At 40.6% G+C, this 23,141-nt stretch overlaps 1 protein-coding gene across 1 annotated transcript; it reads right to left on the reverse strand.

The window, feature by feature from the left end:
- Window positions 1–4,981: 4,981 nt before the first annotated feature.
- On the reverse strand, window positions 4,982–22,614 carry LOC124545437. Its single transcript, XM_047124359.1, has 6 exons — window positions 22,476–22,614; window positions 18,046–18,106; window positions 8,264–8,328; window positions 8,137–8,172; window positions 7,196–7,316; window positions 4,982–5,196 (listed from the first exon to the last, which is right to left on the reverse strand). Exons 1-6 carry the CDS (start codon window positions 22,542–22,544, stop codon window positions 5,132–5,134), a joined length of 417 nt encoding a protein of 138 aa, XP_046980315.1. The 5' UTR covers window positions 22,545–22,614; the 3' UTR covers window positions 4,982–5,131.
- Between the last annotated feature and the right edge of the window lie 527 nt (window positions 22,615–23,141).

Raw genomic sequence — 23,141 nt, forward strand, 5'->3', positions numbered from 1 at the left:
TCAACGAAAGCCGAAGGCCCACTCGTGTACCCTTGATGACTGCACGACAGAAAGCTTTACTCCTCGCCTGGGCCCGTCAACACTGACATTGGTCTGTTGATGACTGGAAACATGTTGCCTGGTTGGACGAGTCTCGTTTCAAATTACATCGAGCGTTTGGACAAGTACGGGAATGGAGACAAACTCATGAAACCATGGAGTCTGCATGTCAGGCTGTTCAAGCTGGTATAGACTCTTTAATGGTGTGGGGAGTGTGCAGTTGGAGTGATATGGCATCCCTGAAACGTCTAGATACGACTCTGACAGGTGACATGTACGTAAGCACCGTGTCCGATCGGCTGCATCCATTTATGTCCATAGTGCCTTTCGACGGACATGGGCAATTCCATTAGGACAATGAAACACCCAACACGTCCAGAATTACTGCAGGAGCACTCTTCTGAGTTTAAATACTTCAGCTGGCCACCAAAAGATCTACATCCCCTCGTACTCTTACACATCTATGGACAGCCCTGCTGGATTGATGGTGACAATTACCTTCAGCACTACTTCAGATATTAGTGGTGTTCGTGTCAAGTCGTGCTGTGGAATTTATGGGAGTTTGCGGGACCCTACACGATATTAGTCATAAGTACCAGTTTCTTTTGTTCTTCACTGTATCCAAAGAGGTGATGGTATGGATAACACCATATTCTCGAACTGGTGTGGAATGCGCATTGAAACTTATGCTCAGTCATCAGCAGGTTTGTCGCGATATTTCTGAAGGAAGACACGCCTGGTCTCAGTCACTTTCTTTCCTACATGTTTTTGCTCCATCTTTGACGAAGTCACCGCCGTCAACGGGGTGGTATGCCAAAAAACATCTTCCTTTGTTTGTTACACCCACTTTTCCGCTAATTTGGGCTAGAAGTAGTTAAGTTTGAAAACCGTCTTCGTTACCACGTGAACTGCGGATAAAGAAAGAGAAGAAAATGGACAAAAAGGTAACGAGTTAAGTGTATCGCGTGCGCTGTGGGATTCTCACCAAGAACCTCTGCAGATCCATCATATTAAGAATGTGTGTGCCTGTGTGCAGGAAAACGAGTCGTAGAGACAGGTCATGCAGCGTCCACGATCGTTTGTCTCCCATTACGTCCATCAAGAGAGTGATTTGTAAGCAATAAGTTTCGGCAGATAATGTTACCTACCAGAGAAGACGTTCATAGCACTCGACACCTTCCATTGTCATTCAAGTGTTACACCATGTTATTGGGAAGGATAGGAATTTTAATTCTTATGCGGAAGGGTTCTCGCTTCCCGCGCCCGGGTTCCCGGCTTCGATTCCCGGCGGGTCACGGATTTTCTCTGCCTCGTGATGACTGGGTGTTCTGTGATGTCCTTATGTTAGTTAGGTTTAAGTAGTTCTAAGTTCTAGGGGATTGATGACCATAGATGTTAAGTCCCACAGGGCTCAAAGCCATTTGAACCATTTTTTTTAATTCTTAGGGGACAATAGATATAGTGTCTTAATTTTCCAATAACAGTCCTAATTGTGATCAGAAATGGGAACTGTATTTTGTATGCTTTCCCGTCGTAATAGTTATTGATAGTCTCCTGAGGTTTGCTGCGGAATCCTAAAATCAACATGACAGGCTTCCCTTTTTGTGATGTCAGGGTGGACAAAAATGCTCTGGGACACAGCGTTCACCGAAAGGCGACAAAGACCGTTCGGTATCTGGATGATAAGAGTTGCCATCCAATGTATCAACGCAATGGCGTTCTTAGGAGTCTCGCAGAGCATGTGCCGTTTAAGATGCGGGCAGTTTACTACTAGAGCGTGCAAGTTCGATAGCTGCATATAATGAAAATATTCTGAGGCCATAAGGAATAAATGCCACAGGTATATGCTCTTCTTCATGCACCGCTGGGGATGGTCCGAACTCAGTGTGACGAAGGTGCTTATCAGACCATCCGTTTTCATGTAATGAAATATCTATCAAACATTAGGACAGCACTGAAGACGTGTGTTTTAATGCGGGACAATACAGATGTCCACGTACTGCTGTGAGTAAAACCATTGTCTTCATTAATCAAATTGTCTGCCTACCTAATTTCAGTTACCTCTCCATAAATACTGTTCCAAAAAGCAGAAGTACTGGCAACTACCACAGTCACGTCAAATTTCATCCTATGTCCCTCATTCAGCAATGTTCTATTGTAGCCGACTTTTCTGGCTGCCGTCAACATATCGGGTAAGATTGGAAGAATTTTAAAAAGCTTCATCATTAAGATCTTTTCCGTGCCCCTTCCTAGATTAGGGCACAGTTCGCCTCTGTGAAAGATGATTCGGGACTTAGGAAGCCCGGCATACATAAAATTCCGCGACAGAAATCTTACGTCCGCAGTTCGATTCGCATATTCCAGGAGAGGTGTGAGGAATATTACGGTCATGCGCCGCCACAAAAACAAGAAAATTCGGCTATAACAGAACATTGCTTAAACGAAGGTTACGGGATGAAATTTGGCGATACTTTGGTAGTTGCTAGTACTTCCGGTTTTTGGATAAGTGCGTACAGAGAGGTAAATGAAACTAGGTCGGCAGATGATTTGGTTAATAAGGACAACAGTTTTCCTCTTAGCAGACGTGGAAGCCTGTGCTGTCCGGCGTTAAAGCACAACAGTCTTCTGTGCGGACCTAGTGTCTCAAAATATTCTTTGAATGCGATACAAATAGTTGCCGCCTGTCTTCTACTAAAACTGGCTCCACCAGTTCAGCATTGGGGGCAACAACGTGGTGGGCGGTGCATGCGCCCTGTGCTGTACACAGTCCTCAGTAGGATGACGATCAGAAACCTTGGCATCACTTCTCCGCGGGACTCAGTATCAGTATCGTACTTCTGAAGATGGTGGACAGACGGCTCTCTGAAATATCGAATCTTCTTAATTTTATGACCCGGCAGCATACCGGAGGAGACCCTCAGGAGCGGAGACCGTTGACGATTTTAAATTGCACGAGCTAGCAAGCACGCAAATGCTTTTGATGTTTGCAGAATGCACTGAAATATGCGTTGCTCAAAGTCTGGATTCGGAACCCTTACGTGGAACAGTTACTTGAACATCTCCATCACTTCACGATTTACTAGTCACTGTGCGACATTACTACAACGTTTGATGTCACTGACTTGTAGAATTGAGGACTAAGGTTCTAGAGTGTCTCGAAGAAGCTCGACCATCGTCCTCGAAGTGGCAAGTGGCCCATGTTAAACGTATCCTTTTATAACAAAGGAACTAAATTGTTTAACTCAACGTTGTATTTCCTAAACAGTAAAAATACATCGAGCTACCGTTTGTGCTTAAGTCGAAAAGAATAATACATTCCAATGCTTACTCTTTTATCAGTTCCAGTAGTGTCCATTTTATACGCTTGTATCTGTCGTGTTGTTAAGCTATGCGGTTCATAACCTCACCTGACTAATAATTAATTACTACAGTGCACACGCACAGATGAATCGTTAAGCCTTTGCAGGTGGCGCAGTGATCGAGTTATGTGCTCAACCGCGCACGTACTGCTTTGGCATTAGTTAAAGGAAGTAGCAGTCAGTAAGATATTTATGTTTCAAGTGGAAATTGTATTAAACATGGGTAAATGTAAAGAACTGATAGAGTGACAAAAAGGGGCAACCATGTTTGGCCAAGACCATGACCACACAGTGTGTGAAGTCGCTGATTTGTAGGTACTTTTCGATGAACTGTTCAAGGTATCTACAAGCGTTGACGTAAGACACGTGGCCACCAAACACTACATCTGAATTGAGATTGGAAAAATATCCTGATTGAGAGGGACCGGAGATGGGTTTAACGGCTGTGAATCAAAGACACTTCCTATCCCGACGGGAATTGCTGCAGGCACTGAATGAAGGCCAATTACCACCTTTTACCAAGCAACGGGAATTGCTTGCAATAACGTTTTAGCGTTGGTCACCTCTCAAGAAGCCATTACTCACACAGGTACCTAAACACGGCCACAACGAAGTCCGTCGTGCTGGAAGAAGTGACCGGCTTTCTGAACATTCCGCCACCCTGCTACATCTCCACGGCCCTCATAAGTCACCTCACGTCAGCCCCACAGAAAATCCGTAGGACACCTTAGATCTGCGGATAAAACAACGACTTGAACATCCCCGCTATTTGTAAGAACTGCGAGATCGGATCCTCAAAGAGTGGCTTAATCTGGACGCGACGTACCTGCGGAAACTATTGTACTCACTGCCTAACCGAATGTACGCAATTATCAAGTTTATAGGTGGAGGAGGGAGGAGGAGAGTGATGTCCCATCGATGACCAAGACATTAAGGACGGTGCACAAGCTCGGACTAAGGAAGCATCGCGAAGGAAGTCAGCTGTGACCTGATCAAAGCAACAATTCTGGCATTTGTCTGAGGCAATGTAGGGAAATCACTGTATCACCTCGCTCGGTCTCAGGTGTGGAGTAATTATTTCTTGTAATACAGATGGTGTATACCTTTATATTCAACTGAAACACATGCTGTAAACTAGAGAGTAACTCATTACTGAAAGCAGATATGGTAAGAAATGCATTGCTGCGATTTTATTTTCAAAATGTTGGTAACAACTGCCGATACCCTCCGTCCAATATCATTAAAATATAGCACGAAACGATGATTTAGAGCCCATAATCATTGGCACTGCTACAGTATCATGGAAAACAAACCATTTTTCTGCGGGACAATATGTGCCAGTGATGTGGATAGAAAACAAGATATACTACATAAAAAGAAAAAGCTTTGCCAGTTTTACGGCAATATGTAAATAAAACAGCACTGGCAACAAACTAAACAGGCTGATATATGTCAGTATCCAGTTATAAACGTTAGTCAACAGCTTTCTTCACACACAGTCTACTTATAACTAAGATGTAGAGAGTAGATTCTTAAAACTACTCTCCCAGTTTCCTAAAGAAATAGGAAATGAAATATGAAAATTGAAATTTTCAGATCTTTATTGACTTCTTTCTACACAGAAATCGAATTTTACGAACAGGCAGCAACGGTTCGTTCTGTACTGGTGTGCACCAAAGGAAATCCTTTCAAAGTGGAAAACTTGCTTAGTATTTATTTGAAAATTATCAGTGTCATTCAGCAGCTTTAATTGCACATTTAAGGATGAGGTAGTTTGTCATACACGTTCCTGTGCCAGCTGAAACAAACATTAGACATACTTATAAGTAGTTCTTAAGTTGCAGTTATACACAAAATAACAATTACAAGTTAAAAGCAGTGAAATCGTTGCCGGAGTCCACTTTATTGACATTCTGATTAACTTTTACTTGGGTGAGCAACTTACAAGTCTTTGGTATTTGAGGTCTCAGCTGCACCTCTGTTACTTATAGTTCCCGCATTTCTCGAGAGCTTCTGTTAACTGACAGACCATATCTCATGTTATCGAGAAATACCCTTCTGAGTGGTTGAAGAATAAAACTAAATCAGCATTGAAGTGGCTGCTACTATCACAAAGAATTTATGCATTTTTATACTAAAATATTTCCTAAGAACTTGGACGCCATTAAATACTTTCCATCTACAGTCAGCTATTGTCATATTGCTTTCCTTGAAACAGAACTTGTTGTTCCCTTTTTTTAATTTTTGTTCTGGGCACAACATAATATTTGGCACACATGTTCTTTCTTTTCATTTCAGTCATAGGTACAGATTTTCTTTGGTAATGTAATACATAATGAATGATTGTTTTGAAAGTTATGACATGTAAATATCTCATGCTGAATTGTCAATTCGATGATTCAAGGACCTAAGTGTTTGGGGACAGTTTGTCTTGGACGATTTTCACTGCGCGTAGCGTTGTCTACGTGCACTTGGCATCGTGCGCTAACATTATATTGGCGCTGTCACCCAGACCAATCACAGTCTCTAATTGCAGTTTCATATACAGGATAGTTCTGAGATTCATTCACCTTTTACTTCTGTATGTAATTATTGCACTACTTTCGTCAGATATAGTGCAGTACTGCCTTTGTAATCAACGCTGGGAAGGTACGTTTTAAAACTTTTCCTTACTTCATTTGTTATGGTTTTGAATGATGTGATAATCGATTAAATCATCTTGTCTTGTCTTGTCTTGTCTACTCCAAGCCAGTTCTTGAGATAATCCACAATGCTAACCGGCCCTCGCTGACGTATAAGTCGCATATAGATTTTAATAATATCGTTGTTCTACGTTTAAAGAATATAATTATTCTTCCCAGACCAGGAGAGCAGGAGAGCTCCTGCAAAGTTTGGAAGGTAGGAGACGAGGTACTGGCAGAAGTAAAGCTGCGAGTACGGGGCGTGAGTCGTGCTACGGTAGCTCAGTTGGTAGAGCACTTGCCCGCGAAAGGCAAAGGTCCCGAGTTCGAGTCTCGGTCGGGCACACAGTTTTAATCTGTCAGGAAGTTTCATAATTATTGTTGATCATTTCGACAAGCAATATTGCAGCTGTGGTATCTGATACTCCATTGATCATGCAGAACAACTGCTAACAAGTGAAAGCGAAAACATTTTTGATTATCACTCTCGCTAACAAAAAATATGTAAAAAAGTTTCGTATTTTTGTACACGATTCGTTGTTTCTGCATGCAGCCCATCGCCTCATATTTTCTTGTCAATTTTTCACAGATGGGCACTGGTGGATTGCTTCACGGCTCTGAGAAATGATTTTATCACAGGTGTTCTCACAAAAATCATCGAAAATTTCTGTGTACCTTGGTTGAACCATATCCTTCATCAAACATCCCACGGTTTATTCTTGTTCTTGGTTTCCAGTACTGGTGCTACAGTTTCACTAGCGTATTGGGGAAATATATCAGAATTTACTCGTATTATTACCATCTCCGATGATTGTTTTATGTGTGGACAATGAGACTATAAAGCCAACATTTAAGAACGACAGTTGTTAGCAGCACTGACGTATTATAGGAGAAAACAAGATATATAAGGTAACCACTGGAATCACAGTGAACAATATGGTACAAGAAGTATGTTAGTAAATTCTAAATTACTAGAGCGTTATGATAAATTGTTAAGCAAATATGCCACAAGGCAGTTGGAATAATTAATATAACTTCCCTTTCTAGAAGCATCATCTAACCCAGTACTCGACTTCACTTCTGTACGAACATTTAAATACAACCTGATGAACTCACCTAACTTCGCACATTCCGCCATTGCCTCCTTCAAGTTGTTCTTCGTGCGTCCCTGCACCTGTAACCACTTTTCCGCTGATTCCGTAGCATGGTCCACATCAAATACGCCATCGGAGTTGAGCTGTAACGAAAGCATATATCATAGTGCTCATAAATGAGGCACACCTTCACCGTACTATGATGTGTAGGTTACTTTTCCGCCTTTATTCTCTCGGAGGTGTAAACGTGTGAGTAACTGGTCGAACCCATCAGAAGAAAGCAATGACTTTATTTAATCTGATGTGAAACTAGTTACACTAATGAGTGATAACAAATAGCTGATGAGCTTTCAACGTTCCAGGACCTATTACTTCTAAATTATCCGCTAACCTTCTAAAAGGGAAAGTAAACTATTTTCTTTAAATCGTTCGTTATCCTATAAACCGTTTTCGAAAACCCATTCCTCCTCATTTTACCTCTTCATTTGCTGTTCTCCATTTTGTGGGCGTAACAGGCAGTAACTAAAGGTTCGTCATTTCAAGACAGATTCTCTTCCTGCAGAAATGTGTGATGATCTAAATATGCCTTTCTTCTCGTAGCTTCTGCATCAAGTGCGGAAAGGCAGCTTTATGGAGGGGGAAATTTATCTAACTTCTTCCTATGTCTTATTTCTTTTCGACTGAAGACTAGACAAATGTAACATCTTCCCTCAGTCTCCATTATAGACCCCCAGTCACTCTGATAGACCTATTGAGGAAATTTTGTTGTTCTCAGGTAATAGTATCTGCGTGCCTTTAGTAATAAAAACTGATTGAGTTGCAGTTTAGGTAAAACAGAAGAACATATATGTTCATGACATGCAAAACGTTTTAGCTCCTCTTAGTTTTCTACCAAAGTTTTTGTATGGTGGATTGCTATACAAATTCAGTGTTAGCTGTATCATTAGTTAAAGTGATACTCACGTCTCCCATCTCTTGAAAAAAGCACTGTATGAAGCACTGGAAAAGAAAACAAAATAAACAGTCACAGCCAGAGATCATTTATATTTGTAATTTGGAAACTGAATACAGAGACGACAATTAATCTTACCCTTTGGTTCTCATCTTTCTCATTCGGCAGTGTGAAGTTGTGTCTTACAATGTATCGAGCGGTCTCTGGAAAAACATAAACAAGTAGTTATGGTGGATTAGGTTTTTCTTGGAGGAAATATACCACGAACATTATGTTACACAGGCTACAATTGCCTCAGAAATGTTCACTTTTAATTTTTTTGCAGAAACGAAAGCAGCCATACTTTATAGATTTAGAAGCCCGGAACACGAATATCAAGCTTAAAATAATAGCTCAGATTTACAAGTAAATAAAGTGTTAGCATCCCATAGTCACACTTATGGGACATTAGAAGAGTTACAAGGAAAGGCAGTGGCGGCCAAAACTTTGGCTTGCGGACTCTGCCCGGAAGGGCTCTTGATAAAATATAGATATATCGAAACATAGATAGTTTCCAAACTAATATTGATATATATCGTATTTACGATTTCCCACGCTGTATCGATATCAGAACGGAACTATCGAGTGGCGATATTTTTATTTTATATTATATTTTTTCACAATTTTATAGAAATATTCGAAGTTATTCTTCTGAAATCGTAGTACGACGTGATTTCACTTTTAACGTGCGAAGGAGTCAACTACTTTTTGAGCTTTCATCAAGTCCAGTCTTTCTCTTTGACTGAGTGAGGCAAGTATATGTGGCATAAAAGAAAAACTCCGATTGCGCGGATCGGCGTGGCTGTGTGAATGAAATAACAAGATTTCCGACGTGAAGAAACAGCACACCAGTTACATTAAAAATAATTTTTAACGCAGCTAGTGTACTATTTCTTTACATTAACGTATTCAAAAACAGTTGCTGAAATGATGAACAATCTAAATGACAAGACTGAGAGTTACAGTGGGTGAAGACGTGAGAGGGGAAATACTGATGTAATTGCCGCTCGGAGCTGTCAATAGAAACTGCAACGTTAACCTCACCACGCAGTTCTGACACAAGTGCTAGGTCGCTGGCGTTTGCAGAGAAGAAAAAAATAAATAGAAGTCGACATGAACGTTCCGAACAAATCCGTTGTGACGAAACCGAACGTTGGACCCTTCATATACATTTTATTGTGCCACTTACATGCAGATACCATTGTTAACATAGTGCTCATTGCCTAGCGCGAACGTGCAACGTTTTCCTTTCCATTCTTGTTTTAAATGGTATAGGCAGGCTACTAGCTTGTTGATTAACAGAATATCTAATAAAAAATTAACATACAGCTCTAAAACCAGCAGTATATTTACGATCTGCAACCAATATTCTTGTAGGAGGGTACGCCGAAATTTTTCCTCCGGTATATCGATACTTTCATTCTATATATCGTGCGCCGATAATGATATTTATTTAAGTGTCAATAATTTCTAAAATTATCGAGTGATATTTCTCGGGCATGAGTATCAAAGCGCTTGGTCTCGCTTCGCATTTCCCTTATCGCCACGTCACACAGTCTGAACATGAGGAGGGGGAAGAGGGAAAAACAGTCAACGGGTTGCATGTAAATGGCAGCCCAGTCGCACTGCATATCACAAATCTTCGGTATTATTTACTCATTTTTGACTCTCTGAAGAAACTGACGGCATATGGACAGATGCAGACAATTTCACACAGTTTTTAACTCAAGTTGCCACATAATCGTGACTTATTTAGTTTCATAACCCAAAAGCGGTCTTTAACCTAAATTTGTTTATCGAAATATTGTAGCCCCTTTGTAATCTCTTTATGGAGATGTGGAAACCCTACCCGAGGAAAGCAATGTAAATATTCTGGATACTTTTAATCTAAAAAGATTTTTCATAACTGACATTACGATGCAGATCAGTCAGTTATATCTGCATACGCAAGGGCGCTTTCAACTGAAACGGTAACCGGTCTCGAAAACAGATCGGAAACATTCCGTGTCCTCAAATTCTTTATGAATTCCGCAAACCCCTGCATTTTGTTTAACACCAGTGAGCTTAGGGAATTGTCTGTCTTTCTCAGAACATGCCTTTTGTACAACGAGATTTCCTTTTTAAATGCATCCCCATCAAATGAGAAGGAAGTTACCTTGTAATGTCTTACTTTGGGAAGTGTGCAATCAAGTTCACTTAAAGCATGAAGTCTGCACTTCGTTCTGGATGTAGTTTTTGTTCTTGCACTCTTTTTTCCTTCATAAATGCAGTAGAAGCGAGTTGTAAATCGAAAAATCATATCATGCCCCTTGACTTAACATACTATGCATTAACATACGCTGTGTACTCTTTGTTCAGATCCACTGAAACTGTTGCAGTTGACAATTGAATAATGCATGTGTGTTTCTCTAAAAATTTTACTATTCGCATCAGCAACTTCTTCACGTGCTCCAAGCCTGCAAATTTAGCACCAAGTGCTTTTGATGGACAAGACAAAGAATTCCATCTGTAGGTCTTTGTAGCTTGTTGCTGTTTCATTGTCAACTAAATCGCTCATCTTCTTTACGGTATTGTGCTGTTATTTCATAGAAAATAAGCACTACCTGTGACTTACGCAAACTGAGAATTCTTGTCAGTTTCTTCTGTCTTTCCTATTCATTTTAAAGGCTTCCGACCACAGCTCGCTAGACTGCCTCCTTTGTGCAACCGGCTACTGGACCTCTGAATAACCTTCATCCCACCAACAAACAGTGAAGATTGAATAGTGCTGACAGCACAATTTTGCCGAATCAGAGAGACTTGTGCCGACCGAAAAACGCCGCACTGCAGTGCCAAAAGAAATGTTGTGTGTGGTGTCACCGCCAGACACCACACTTGCGGGTGGTAGCCTTTCAATCGGCCTCGGTCTGTTAGTATACGTCGGACCCGCGTGTCGCCACTGTCAGTGATTGCAGACCGAGCGCCGCCACACGGCAGGTCTAGAGAGACTTCCTAGCACTCGCCCCAGTTGTACAGCCGACTTTGCTAGCGATGGTTCACTGACAAATTACGCTCTCAATTGCCGAGACGATAGTTAGCATAGCCTTCAGCTACGTTGTTTGCTACGACCTAGCAAGGCGCCATTATCATTTGCTATTTATCTTGTGATGCCTGTACCGTCAGACAGATGTTCACCAAGTATGGATTAAAGTTAAGTATTCCAGAAGCTACGTACTTTAATTGCTAGTCTCCATTACTTGTCCTGTTCCAGACCTCACGCCAGCCTGCGTGAGCTTAAACGCGTGCCTTTCGGCTTCCTCGTAGTGGCTTGGCTGTCTTGCCAAGCTACAACATTGTGCTGTTCCGGGTACTTCCAAGAAGGACCCAGCAAAGGCGAGTAACAGGCCGGGCTTGGTCCGCCCGTGGCCCACACAAGCTGCACGCTTGAAGATTCGCACGCCTTGTGCAAAGGCATTTTGTCAAGGATTCCTCTACTGTAACTGAGGTAGACCCTTCACGTACAATTTCCCAAATCTGTTTTGCACCATGACATACGTGCGCAACATTCAGTCAGGTGAACATTCTCGAAATGTAGAAACAAGATGAATGTAGATTTTAATTGTTTGCCGTCGCTGTGTGCTCTTGCGTTGCATTAGTACACTTGTTACTGTAACGAATGTCATGGCGTTTGGCAGCGAATGTATCTGAGGTGAAGTGTGTAAACTGAAGAACTGTGTTTTTATATATGTGCAGACTTTCAGAAAAGCGCCTCAGGGCTGTAGCAAGAAACATGTAACTTTTGTTACACTTGTGTAGAATTATTTGTGCCTCAAGAAGTCAATCAGTGACTAAAGCAGGGAAAAAAGCAGTTCCTTGCATTTCAGATGTCGAGTTGGAGGCTAAGATACATTGTTGGCTTTACGCCTGGATTGTGTCTCTTGTTCCTCTACACTGAATGCTTGGATGCACAGCAAAAACGTCTTCATGAAGTTTGGAGTACCTTTTATTTGGCGTAGACCCAAAAATCATGTGTCCAATTGCTTGAGGAAAGAAGGAAATATCCAGAAGAAGTGGAATATTCAATACCATGACTTCCCATCTGCCATGTGCCAGTTCCTATTGCCCCACATGCACCACCATCAAGCAGTGATAGCTATAATGCTGGAATGACACGTCCTGCTGAAAATGTGCAACCATCTGTTACTGACATTGATCCTTCATTCACACCAACAATGTCATCTGTAGAACCGCACAAAATCACACAGTCTGAATAGGGATTTAGATCGCACAAAGCGTAAGGCTGAACGTTTGACCTCACTGGTGCAGCAGCGGAATCTTCTCATTGACACAGTATGCGTGTCTTTATCTTAGGTGAGTCAGAAAAAACTTGAGTGACATTTCAGTACTTATGGCGACATTACATTGTGCAGTGACACTGGCGGTTTGTTGAAAGACCTGAGCCTTACATACAAACCAGATGAGTGAAGAGTCCTTATACGTGGCTCAAAAACAAGGCTGAAGGAAACATTTTTACACAGTACTACGAAAGGCCATCTATCCTTATGGCATATGAGGCCTTAGAAAAAGAAATTTATACCATGTTGAATCACGTCGTTAATTACAATAAGCATGAACGGCTGGTGTGTGAAGATCCAAAAGTAATTACAGTGCTGCTGGATTTGTAAGGGGATTACACTAAGTACTGATGCTACCTTTTGAGTAGGATAGTCACGAAAGAGAATAACACAAACACAGACGGAGCAATCTTCGCGAACAGCTCTAGTGCCTGGGTCAAAAAATATTTCCAAGGAACCTCTAGTGAACACAAACAAAAATGTTATTTTACCATAGCACATTAAGATGGCACTCACTAAAGCATTTGTTAAGGCTGTGCACAGGAATGAAGCAGCATTTCAGCGTGATTCCTCAGTTGCTACTGGCGTATTTTTTAATCAAACAATCCAAGGGGGTACCGCCAGTTCAAAGCGTCCAACGGGCACAATATTTGGTCCATCAGACATGCCACCATCGTCGGGTGCTGTGTCGAACTGAAAGAAACTCTCAGCAAACAAAACAATCTGGCGACCAGGGTGGAAAGAGAACCTACATCGGCGCTATCACCGACTCCGACTTTTGTTTCTCCCCAGCCGCCGACGCGCAGATGCGGGCGCGGACGGCAGAGGGAGCGGCTCTCGGGAACAGGGGGTGTCCGTCGGCCGCACCTGCTAAAACGCTCTGTCGTCAGCGCACCTGACTATGGTGACATGCCTGATCACTGAAACGTTGTGCCCGTTGGACACTATGAACTGGCAGTACACCCTTGACTTGTTCGATCAGCATTTCACTATTTGTGTAAACAGTTTCCACTACACATGACAGAGAATATCACAAAGGGGATATTCATTGATTCACATACACGTCAGCTGTTGGGGGACTCTAATCCCTGATCAACTGCAGTCATGGCATTGTTTCTGTAATGTGACACATTGTTCTTGGGGAACAGTAGAGATGAAAATTACAGCGACCTCATGGACAAACCCGTTCATGCTTGTAAGATCATTGATGCAACATGACCCTGAAGTTGCGCTTCCTATTCTCCCACGTCAATATTTTCCCCCAGTAAGGAGCGTGGTGAGCGGTTCCACCACGACATTTCTCTGATATAAGATACAGCTGGTACTTTGTTGTCCGATTTCTGCAGGATGCTACAAAGGAATAGTCTGGACACCGCTACGAGAGGAAGGGCAAAGAAACGGTATATAAGTTCAATTAATGTGTATGTGCTATTGATTGCGGAAGCAATGTACGTGGAACGTAAATTTCCAACATACTTGTAACCCCGAGCTAAGAGACATTTTTCATCGTGGTATTCGTGTTCAGCGTAACGATATCTATAAAGGCGGTCTACTTTGATTCCTGTAAAAATTCCACTATGTACCAGAATTACACGACAATACCTTAAAATGTAGATAATATTATCAATTATCATGTAATTTGATTCAGAAACCTAGTGACTGCTAAAATAAGTAGGTTACAGTTGCATTTCTGAGTAGGATTTACTAAAGTCAGGCATATGGATGTATACATGTCTTGCAGGTGAGCAAAATTGCAATATCAATTAAATATGCAATCTTACGACAGTTTTCGTACGTCATATGTAACAAGACTAATAGTTCTGCCTGATGAAGTAGTAAGTAGTTGTGGTTTATCAACAAATGTATGCCTCAGCTGCATTTACTGGATGGCCATACATTAATCCTGCGACTATGGAACTGGTGAGGGAACTGCGTACGTGACGCAAGTCCCTGTCATGACCACGCGTAATGTACAATGAGAAATCGAGATGAATGTCCACTCGTGATGTAAGTACACCGAGTCTACCTCGAGCGCCAGCTAAGTTGAATGAAGGTAACAGCTGAATGTGTTTCGCAGGAAGCAAGTGCTGAGCCTCAGGAAACTAAGACATATTTCTCTTCGCTTGGTAAAGAGTGGTCTGGCATTTAGAACGTTCAATTGCAACGGTAAATTTTGCAAGGGTACTAAAATGAAATGGTTTCGGAAAGTCCGTGCTATTACGTTAGTTCTGTTGAGGCTGAAGACAGCACCTGATAGATGAGCTATGGCCCTCTGGGCAGGAAACTGCTTTTATGTAGGTGAATCTACAGTGATCAACTGTCTGAGTGTTCAGAAGGCAATATAACTAGTCCATTAAAAGCACTGTACGGGTTATGTGGAATGCCATTGAAAAAATGTCTTGGCGATCACTTTCTTTGCAACAGATTCCGCTTTAGTTCCCTATTCGGATTTCTGGGAGGGGACTGCCAAGAGTGAGGTAACAATAAGAAAAGAAATAGAATAATCAACGAAAGGGTAAAGTACAGCGAGGGACACAGTGGAATGTCAGATGTTTGAACGTGGTAAGAAAGCTATAGAAACTGAAAGGGAGAATGTTAAAGGCTCAATTTAGTTATAGTGCGACCAGTGAAGTTAAATAATAATTAGAAAAGGAATTCTCGTCAGACTAATATAGGATAATATCAACAGAAGTAAAAAGCTATCAACAGGGCTAGGATTCATTATGCACATGAAGGTCTGGCATGGGATTGGTTTCTGTGAACAGTTCAATGGCAGTGAGAAGTGACTGCAGGTCAGTCACAAATACAATAATGCAGGTATACATGTCGGCGTCAAAAGCAGATAATGAATTAGGGGAAATGTATGAGGATAGTGAATGTGTAATTTAGTATATAATACTACATGAATATCTAACAGTCATGAAGAACTGGAATGTGGTTGTAGGAGAGGGAGTACAGGAAAAGATTATGGGAAGTTATGGACTAGACGTACAAATGAGAGAGGAGAGCTCACCAGTAATAGCGAATACTCAGTTCTAAAATCGCAGGAGGAGGATCTTTACTTTGAAAAGGCCGGTAGATATGAGAAGATCCCAGACAGATTAATTGTTGTCAGAGATTCCGAAATCGAACGTTGGACCGCAAGGTGTACCGAAGTGCAGCTATAGACTTAGATCATAATTTGGTAATAATAAAGAAGAGTCAAAAGTTTAAGAGAATCGTCCGGAAGAATCAGTGTGAAAGAAGTGGGATAGTCAAGTACTCATACATGGTGAGACAGGTTTGAAGTTCGAAGGGGATGTGGATACTACGACAAGAATACCAGTTCAATTGAAAAGAATTCTACATCAATGAAAAGGGCAGTCACAGTTGTTGGACAATTAGCCAGAGCTACAAAGAAGATAACTCCGAAGAATTCATGTATAAATGAGGAAATGCTTCAATTGATTGATGAAAGGAAGACGTACAAAAATATTCGGGGAAAGCCGGGAATGCAGGAGTCTAAATCACTTAGGAATGAAATAAAGAGGAAGTGCTGGGTAGTTAAAGTGAAATGGTTGCAGGCAAAATATGAAGAAATCGAAAAAGAAATGATCGTTGGAAGGACTAACTCATCACATAGAAAAGTCAAAACAACCTTCGAAGAAATTAAAAGCAAGTATGCTAACAATAAGGACGCAATGGGGATTACCCTGTTACAAGGAAAGAGCGGATAGGTAAAAAGGGTACGGTGAAGATACAGAAAAATAGATAAAATCTGGAATGAACGAACCGTTCAACATGAGGCGAGAGTTTCGTGAGAACGATAGTAGAAACTTGACATGTTTTGCTATGAATGAAAATTTATTAAGAATAGCAATTAGAATCAATAAGAATACGAAGGAAACCAATCAGAAATTATTACAAGCTAAACACCATTTTCCATAAGATGATGGGTGACACAACTAAGAGAAAAAAAAACATCTGTTTTCAAATTTCTCTGAAATGAATGCACAGCTCAAGAGATGACATGCAGCATCTCAATGTAAATAAGAAAGAAATACATTCCGGAAAAAACTCAGGGAACAACATATTGGGATATGTGAGATACGAAGAATGAAATAGCGTCGGCAGACAGTGGGTTTACAACATAAATGATTAAACTTGAAGGAAATGTTAACGACAATAACTTGCTTAGGTATTTACATAATATTGGTCCTGTAGACAGTTCCGCAAACTGGAACAATGCTGTACTTATATTATTGTACAAGAAATGAGACATTTAAGATCCTTAATACCCACCTATCAGCCTTCTCTTCGTAATGTTAATACTATTGACGACATTCATTACCAACCACAATTGAGAGCATTCTGTAGAGTATAGCATAGGAACAACCCTGTTTCAGAAGTGATTAAATCCCTATCGTCTGTTGGCAAGTCGTGGATGAAATTACACGATGTAGCACTGAGTAAGAATTGTTATAATGTATAGTTTTCATAGCTTTTTAATAGCTTATGACCCATCTTGAACATTATTTGCCCCTGAAATCTTTCAAGTTAATTTGCGTGGTGCCGTACAGTCATTAGGTAATAACTCGAAAGGGAATATAAAGAAACATTTATGACTTCCGCACACTTTTGTTTTTCCAGTACCGAAACATTGCTCGTGTATATTATTCTAAAACAATGAAGAACTGAGCATGCAGTACGTATAAACGTAATGTTTAAGTGTTAATACAAAGAAATATACTTAAGTGATAAATGGATGTATCGCTATGTTTCCTTTCGAATTGGTACCTAACAACTGCGTCACTCCCCTAATTAAATTCCACAGGCAGAAGTGGATGAGTTAAATATTTCAACTGAGACCGTCATAGAAGAAAACAGTACGTTTGGAGACATTAAAAATTTTAAACACTCACTCCCCTCTACAAGTCCTAGAAATTTGTAACTGGAATTTCCGAACACACTGTATACAGTGTTGAATTCTACTTGCTGGAACACGAAAACACAGAGAAGGTTAAAAATGGCTTGAAATATTTTTAGAGTACACTAAGAATAGTTCTCAAAGCGAAGTTTTTGATATATTTGAGACGAAAACTTAACAACGAGGGAGGACACAGGCTTAGCTCTTGAAAACAGCACAGGAAGGAGATTTCTGCCAGAAAAGAAACAACCAAAAAGATGAGGGGGATACTTAACCAAATTTGCAACATAACTGAACTGGAGATGCACGGGTTATTGGGATGAGTGTAAATGTCAGTAGAAAGCAAAACGAACCAAATTTCATGCATATTGCTGAAAATTGTAATGCCCCGAAAGTTCATTAGGAGACCTTCCTCCAGCAACAAACGTCCGATATCAGATGATACTTCGTGCGCATTAACGGTTCTATGCAACTAGTATTACTTTTCTATGCATTACTCAGACTATCTTAAAAAGTCATCAGTTGATAGTGTTCCTGGTCAGAATCAAAATCGCCTACTGAAACTGAAACTCTGATTCTCATAACTGTTGCATCTCACTGAAAGAGTATGACAACATGAAGAAAATTATTTGCATACTGACCTCTTGACAAACCGTAGCCGGTAGCGCATTTGTACACGGATGCTCGTAAAGCCTGGTCAGTCTGTAAACAATGGAATTCTGTATAACAAATTTACTATCACAAAAGGTGAACAGTTACATTAAAATAAGAAGCATTCTCTCAACGTCATTTGATGAAAGTATGCTAAGCGAATCATAGGCCAAATGTAATATTCCTTATTTCTAGTTTCTTTCCCTTCAATACATTCGGTCAAAATCATTTCGGTTCCTTAAGGTATGGATTGACAGATTTCCGTTCCAGCCACTGGGCATTCAGTGCTCGAGCTTAATCTCTAACAAATATAGACGCAGGCTGTATGGTAAACATTCCTTCATCCTATTACACGTCACTAAACCCTGCTGAGGTAGAAAATACATTATACAACAAGCATAACGACCGATTAATACTTCTGGACATTGAGAGTAGACATATTTGAAAGGAAGAAAGGGACAGTGAAGGAAGTAAAGATAAAGATTGGCACATGGAATGTGAGGACACTACTGCAAGCAGGAAAGCTAGGTAATGCAAAACAGGAGATGAAAAGGAACAGATTAGAGGCGTTTGGTTTGTGTGAAATGAGGTGGGGAGAGAATGGGGAGATAGAAAGTGGAGATTATAAGCTCTTTTATTCGGGGGAAATCAACAGAGGTGAAAACGGAGTAGGAATATTGACACTGCAAAAGCTAAAAAAAAGCTCATGAAGGTACAATATATTGATGGAAGACTAATGATGATACGACCGAAGAGTAGTTCAAAAGTTTATTTGTTAATACGAGTATATATGCCAACCAGCTAGCATAGAGATGGGGAAGTAGAAGAATGTTATGAGAAAATAAAAGAACTCAACGAGAAAGATAAATGCCTGCAAATGTAGAAATGCCTGCGTTATCATCATGGGTGACTGGAATGCAGTGTTGGGTGAAGGAAGAGGTCAAGATACAGTAGGAAAATTAGGATCGGGAATAAGATATGAGAGAGGTGAACGACAAATTAGTTTGTGTAGAGAAAATTCATTAGCAGTGGGTAACACATTATCTGAACACCTCAAAATGAGATGTTACAGATGGATATCAAATTTCAATAAGGAGAGAAATTATTCGGACTACATCCTGATACGTAAAAGATTTAGGAACTGTTTGAAGATTGCCCAACCTTATCCAGGAGCGGATTTTGGTTCAAATGGCTCTAAGCACTAAGGGACTTATAATCTGAGGTCATCAGCCCCCTAGACTTAGAATTACTTAAACCTTACTAATCTCAGGACATCACACACATCCATGCTCGAGGCAGGATTCGAACCTGCGTCCGTAGCAGCAGAGCAGTTCCGGATTGAAGCGCCTAGAACCGCTCCGCCACAGCGGCCGAGCGGATATTAATTCAGACCACAATCTAGTAGTGGAAGAAATGCAAGTGAAGTTGAAAAATGTCTGGATAGTTAAAGCAAAAGAAAGACTAAACACAGAAAGACTAAAAGAGGTAGGAAAGGCACCAGATTTGGAAAACGGATTTATGGAAAAATGGGAAAGACGAAGTGTTGATGAAAGTGTTAACGACAAATGGATAAAAATGAGGGAAGGACGCATGGACTCCGCCAAAGAAGTACCAGGAATTAGACTATCTCAAAATACCAGGAAAGAATGGAAAACAGAAAACATGTTAAAAAAATTGAAGAGCGGAGAAAGTGGAAAATGTAGAAACTGAAGAAGACAAAAAGAGGTACAGGAAACTGAATAATGAATGAAGAAGAGAAACTGAAGAAGCAAGGGGTAAATGGATGAAATAGAAATGCGACCAAATAGAGAAAATGGAGAAAGAGGGAAAGTACGAAATGATGCCTAGACTAGCTAATGAGATAGTTTTTGAACGTAAAAGAAAGAGGAATAAAAGGGAAATAGAAAGAGCGGACGATACTCTAGCAGAAGAACCCGAGAAGGTTTTGAAAACTTGACAAGAATACACTGAATGTCTGTATAAGGGGGGTGAAATACAATGTGAAATTAAGGTTGAACGGGAGCAATATCTGCCTGAAGATGGAGAGGGATTCACCATCTTGGAAGCGGAAGTAGAGCAGGCGCTGAAGAAAATGAAGTATAGGAAGCCATAATTTGCCAGCAGAACTGTTGAACCATCTGGGAAACAAAGCAAGGAAACAAATAGTCTACCTCTGTAACGAGATACATGACAAAGGGGGTGGCCAGAGGACTTCCTTGCAACATTTATGATACCAAGAGAGAAAAAGAGAAACTCTAAAATGTGTGAAGAGCATAGGACCATCAGTCTAATTTCTCATGCAGCTAAAGTCTTGCTGAGAGTGTTGAATAGAAGGCTATATGGCAGGCTGGATAGAGGCTCATTTCGGATTTAGAAGAGGAAAAGGAACAAGAGATGCTATTGAAAGTTTAAGAACTATAGGAGGAAGATATATGGAAAGAGGTAGAGATATCTTTGCTGTTTTTATACATTTAGAAATGGCTTTTGACAGAGTTCAATGGAACAAGGTGATGGATATTTTGAAGAGGAAAGGAGTGGATGGAAAGAGAGACGACTGGTACAGAATCTGTATTTACATCAGAAGGTAAGGATAAGGATTGAAAATGAAATGTCAGAAGGAAGCAGCTTTGGCAGAAGTGTTAGACAAGGTTGTTGCCTTTCACCACTGATGTTTAACACATACATTGAAGAGATTATTGGGTTAGGTTTAGATGGGAAGAGAGGAATTTGTGTTAGTGGAAACAGAGTAGAATGTATAAGATTTGCTGATGACATGGTATTAGTGGCAGAAAGTGAGCGGACAGTGAATAACATGCTGAAAGATCTGAATGAAACTTGTGTGGAATATGGGATGCAAATAAACACAGCAAAAACCAAGAGTATGGTCATCAGTACAAGACTCAGACTGTCCGTTATTAAAATAGCATAACCTACCATTAGCCAAGTAAGTGCATTTAAATATCTTGGAAGCACAATAATTTGAGGTGTCACCAGGAGGTGAAAACTCAAATTGCCATAGCGAAGAAGACATGCAACAGAAAGAGGAGACTCGTATGTGGCAAATTAGATAAAGGGCTAAGGAAAAGGCTTGGCAAATGTTTTATCTGGAGTGTGGCACTAAATGGGGAAGAAACATTGACGCTAAGACGAGGGGATGAAAAAAGGATAGAAGCATTTGAGATGTGCATGTGGAGGATAATGGAGAGAATAAGCTGAATGGGAACAGTGAGTGATGAAAGAGTATTGGAAAGGGTTGGTGAGACAAGATGCCTGCTGAAGGCTGTAGGAGAAAGGAAAAAGAACTGGTTGGGACAATCACTGAGAAAGGAGTGTTTGCTAGCAGATGCTATGGAAGGATTGGTTTGTGGGAGAAGACTGAGAGGAAGAAGGAAATACAACAAGATAGACGACATAAAGCAAAGAGGAAATTATACAGACCCGAAAATGATGGCAGAAGACCAGACAACCTGGAGAACTACCACGTGAAAACCTGCCTTTAGGCAGAACTGTGATGATGATGATGATGATAATGATGACGAGGGTGGTGACTTGTGGCTGACAGTTCGCAAATTGCATGCGTCAAAACTAGTAAAACAAAGCTTTTCGCAAACATTCACCCATGATTCTGAATTCGTTGTGCTACATAGGTTTTGCTCGAAGGCTTTTCGGAAGATTAGCAACTATGTTACCAGTAAAGTTGTACTGTTGTGAAGAGTTAAGTGTAGAAACAAAGACGGAGAAAAGCCATTATTGTACGAAAGGAAAATATTAAGAACAATTTTGGACCTGTAACCAATGAAATTAGTACGTTATGAAGGTTAAGAACAAATTATGCACTCCAGACGTTGAACAAAGACAGTAACATTTTTTAAGGTATAGCTGGCCTGGTGACGCAGCAGTTAATATCGAGACTAGCATGCTTGGCACACGAAAATGTATATGTACGTTATTTCTCCTTAGGAATTTGTTTCATTATTGCATAAAATGAGACCTGCCAAAAATTACATGCAGTTATGTGGGGCTTAGTGACGTCCTTTCCGGTAAATTTACTCAGTTAAGTTACGTAAATAGCTAAAAAGAGTGAAGAAAGTAGATTACCTGTCTGGACATGTACATTAGTGAACATTTTCAAGTTCTGCTAAAAAAAGAGAATATAATAATTAAGCGAGTAAGTAAAGAACGAAATGCAAGGAAATCTGAAATAATGGGTGAAAGAAAAGGTCTTGTGAGGCATACGCTGGGGATATCACTGATTTAAATTGTCAGCGGTTGCTATCGATGTGCCGATGGTGCCTCTGGATGGGACATGGCCGATTTCCCTCAGCATTATCGTCCTTCTGAGAAAGCGTTATTAGTGAAATATATAAGAATAGCCATGTACAATACAGATATTTCATGTAGCATACAGGGATTCACTTACTTCGTCCAAGTCACCCATGCACTGGGCTATGAGTGCGAATATAAGAGCACAAATCTGGAAGGCTCTCATGTTACAACTGAAATCTGAGAATGTGCTTTAAACTGTGGTGCAAAAGGTCCAACAGAATTTTCCGTGGTTCCCAAACTGTTAAGGTTTGAATGTTGCAGCTATTTTTATAGCTATTTTTTATACGTCCCAGTGAGGTAACTCCAGTGGGAAGGACAATCAGTCATTCTCTGTAAACTGAAGTTGACCTTTTTTTTATGAAGCCACAACGATGACAGCACAATTGCTATCTGTCATTCCAGTGGCAGAGCCGGATGGTATAAACATAGCTTTTCGCACCTGGCGACAAAGCAAATGTCACCTCGACACGATTGGGTGCAGGCCGAAATAATAACGCAAGTACGCTGCAGACTAACGTATTTGATTTTGTAACTCTTCCGTTAGTAAAAGTAAAAACTCGATAATTTTGCTGAGATGAGTTTCACCACTGGATATCTTGCAGTAGTTACATTTATATAGGAGCATGTTATTACTCGTAAATGGTACTACAGGTAATTGGCAACAACAGACGCTTCGGCAGATATATTATAAGCATGCACGTAGTGTTAGTACCTATATGGCTGATGTTAGTGGAAGCTACTAAGTGATAAAGCAATTTTA

This window comes from Schistocerca americana, chromosome 8 (genome assembly GCF_021461395.2).
Source record: "Schistocerca americana isolate TAMUIC-IGC-003095 chromosome 8, iqSchAmer2.1, whole genome shotgun sequence".
NCBI classification, from domain to species: Eukaryota; Metazoa; Arthropoda; class Insecta; order Orthoptera; family Acrididae; genus Schistocerca; species Schistocerca americana.

Excerpts from the sequence above, each read along its gene's own strand:
- LOC124545437 (XM_047124359.1), bottom strand. The coding sequence starts at position 22,544 with ATGAGAGCCTTCCAGATTTGTGCTCTTATATTCGCACTCATAGCCCAG. Across the intron at positions 18,107-22,475 it reads GCATGGGTGACTTGGACGAA|ACTGACCAGGCTTTACGAGC; the intron begins GTAAGTGAATCC and ends CATTGTTTACAG. Across the intron at positions 5,197-7,195 it reads GGCGGAATGTGCGAAGTTAG|CTGGCACAGGAACGTGTATG; the intron begins GTGAGTTCATCA and ends TGTTTGTTTCAG.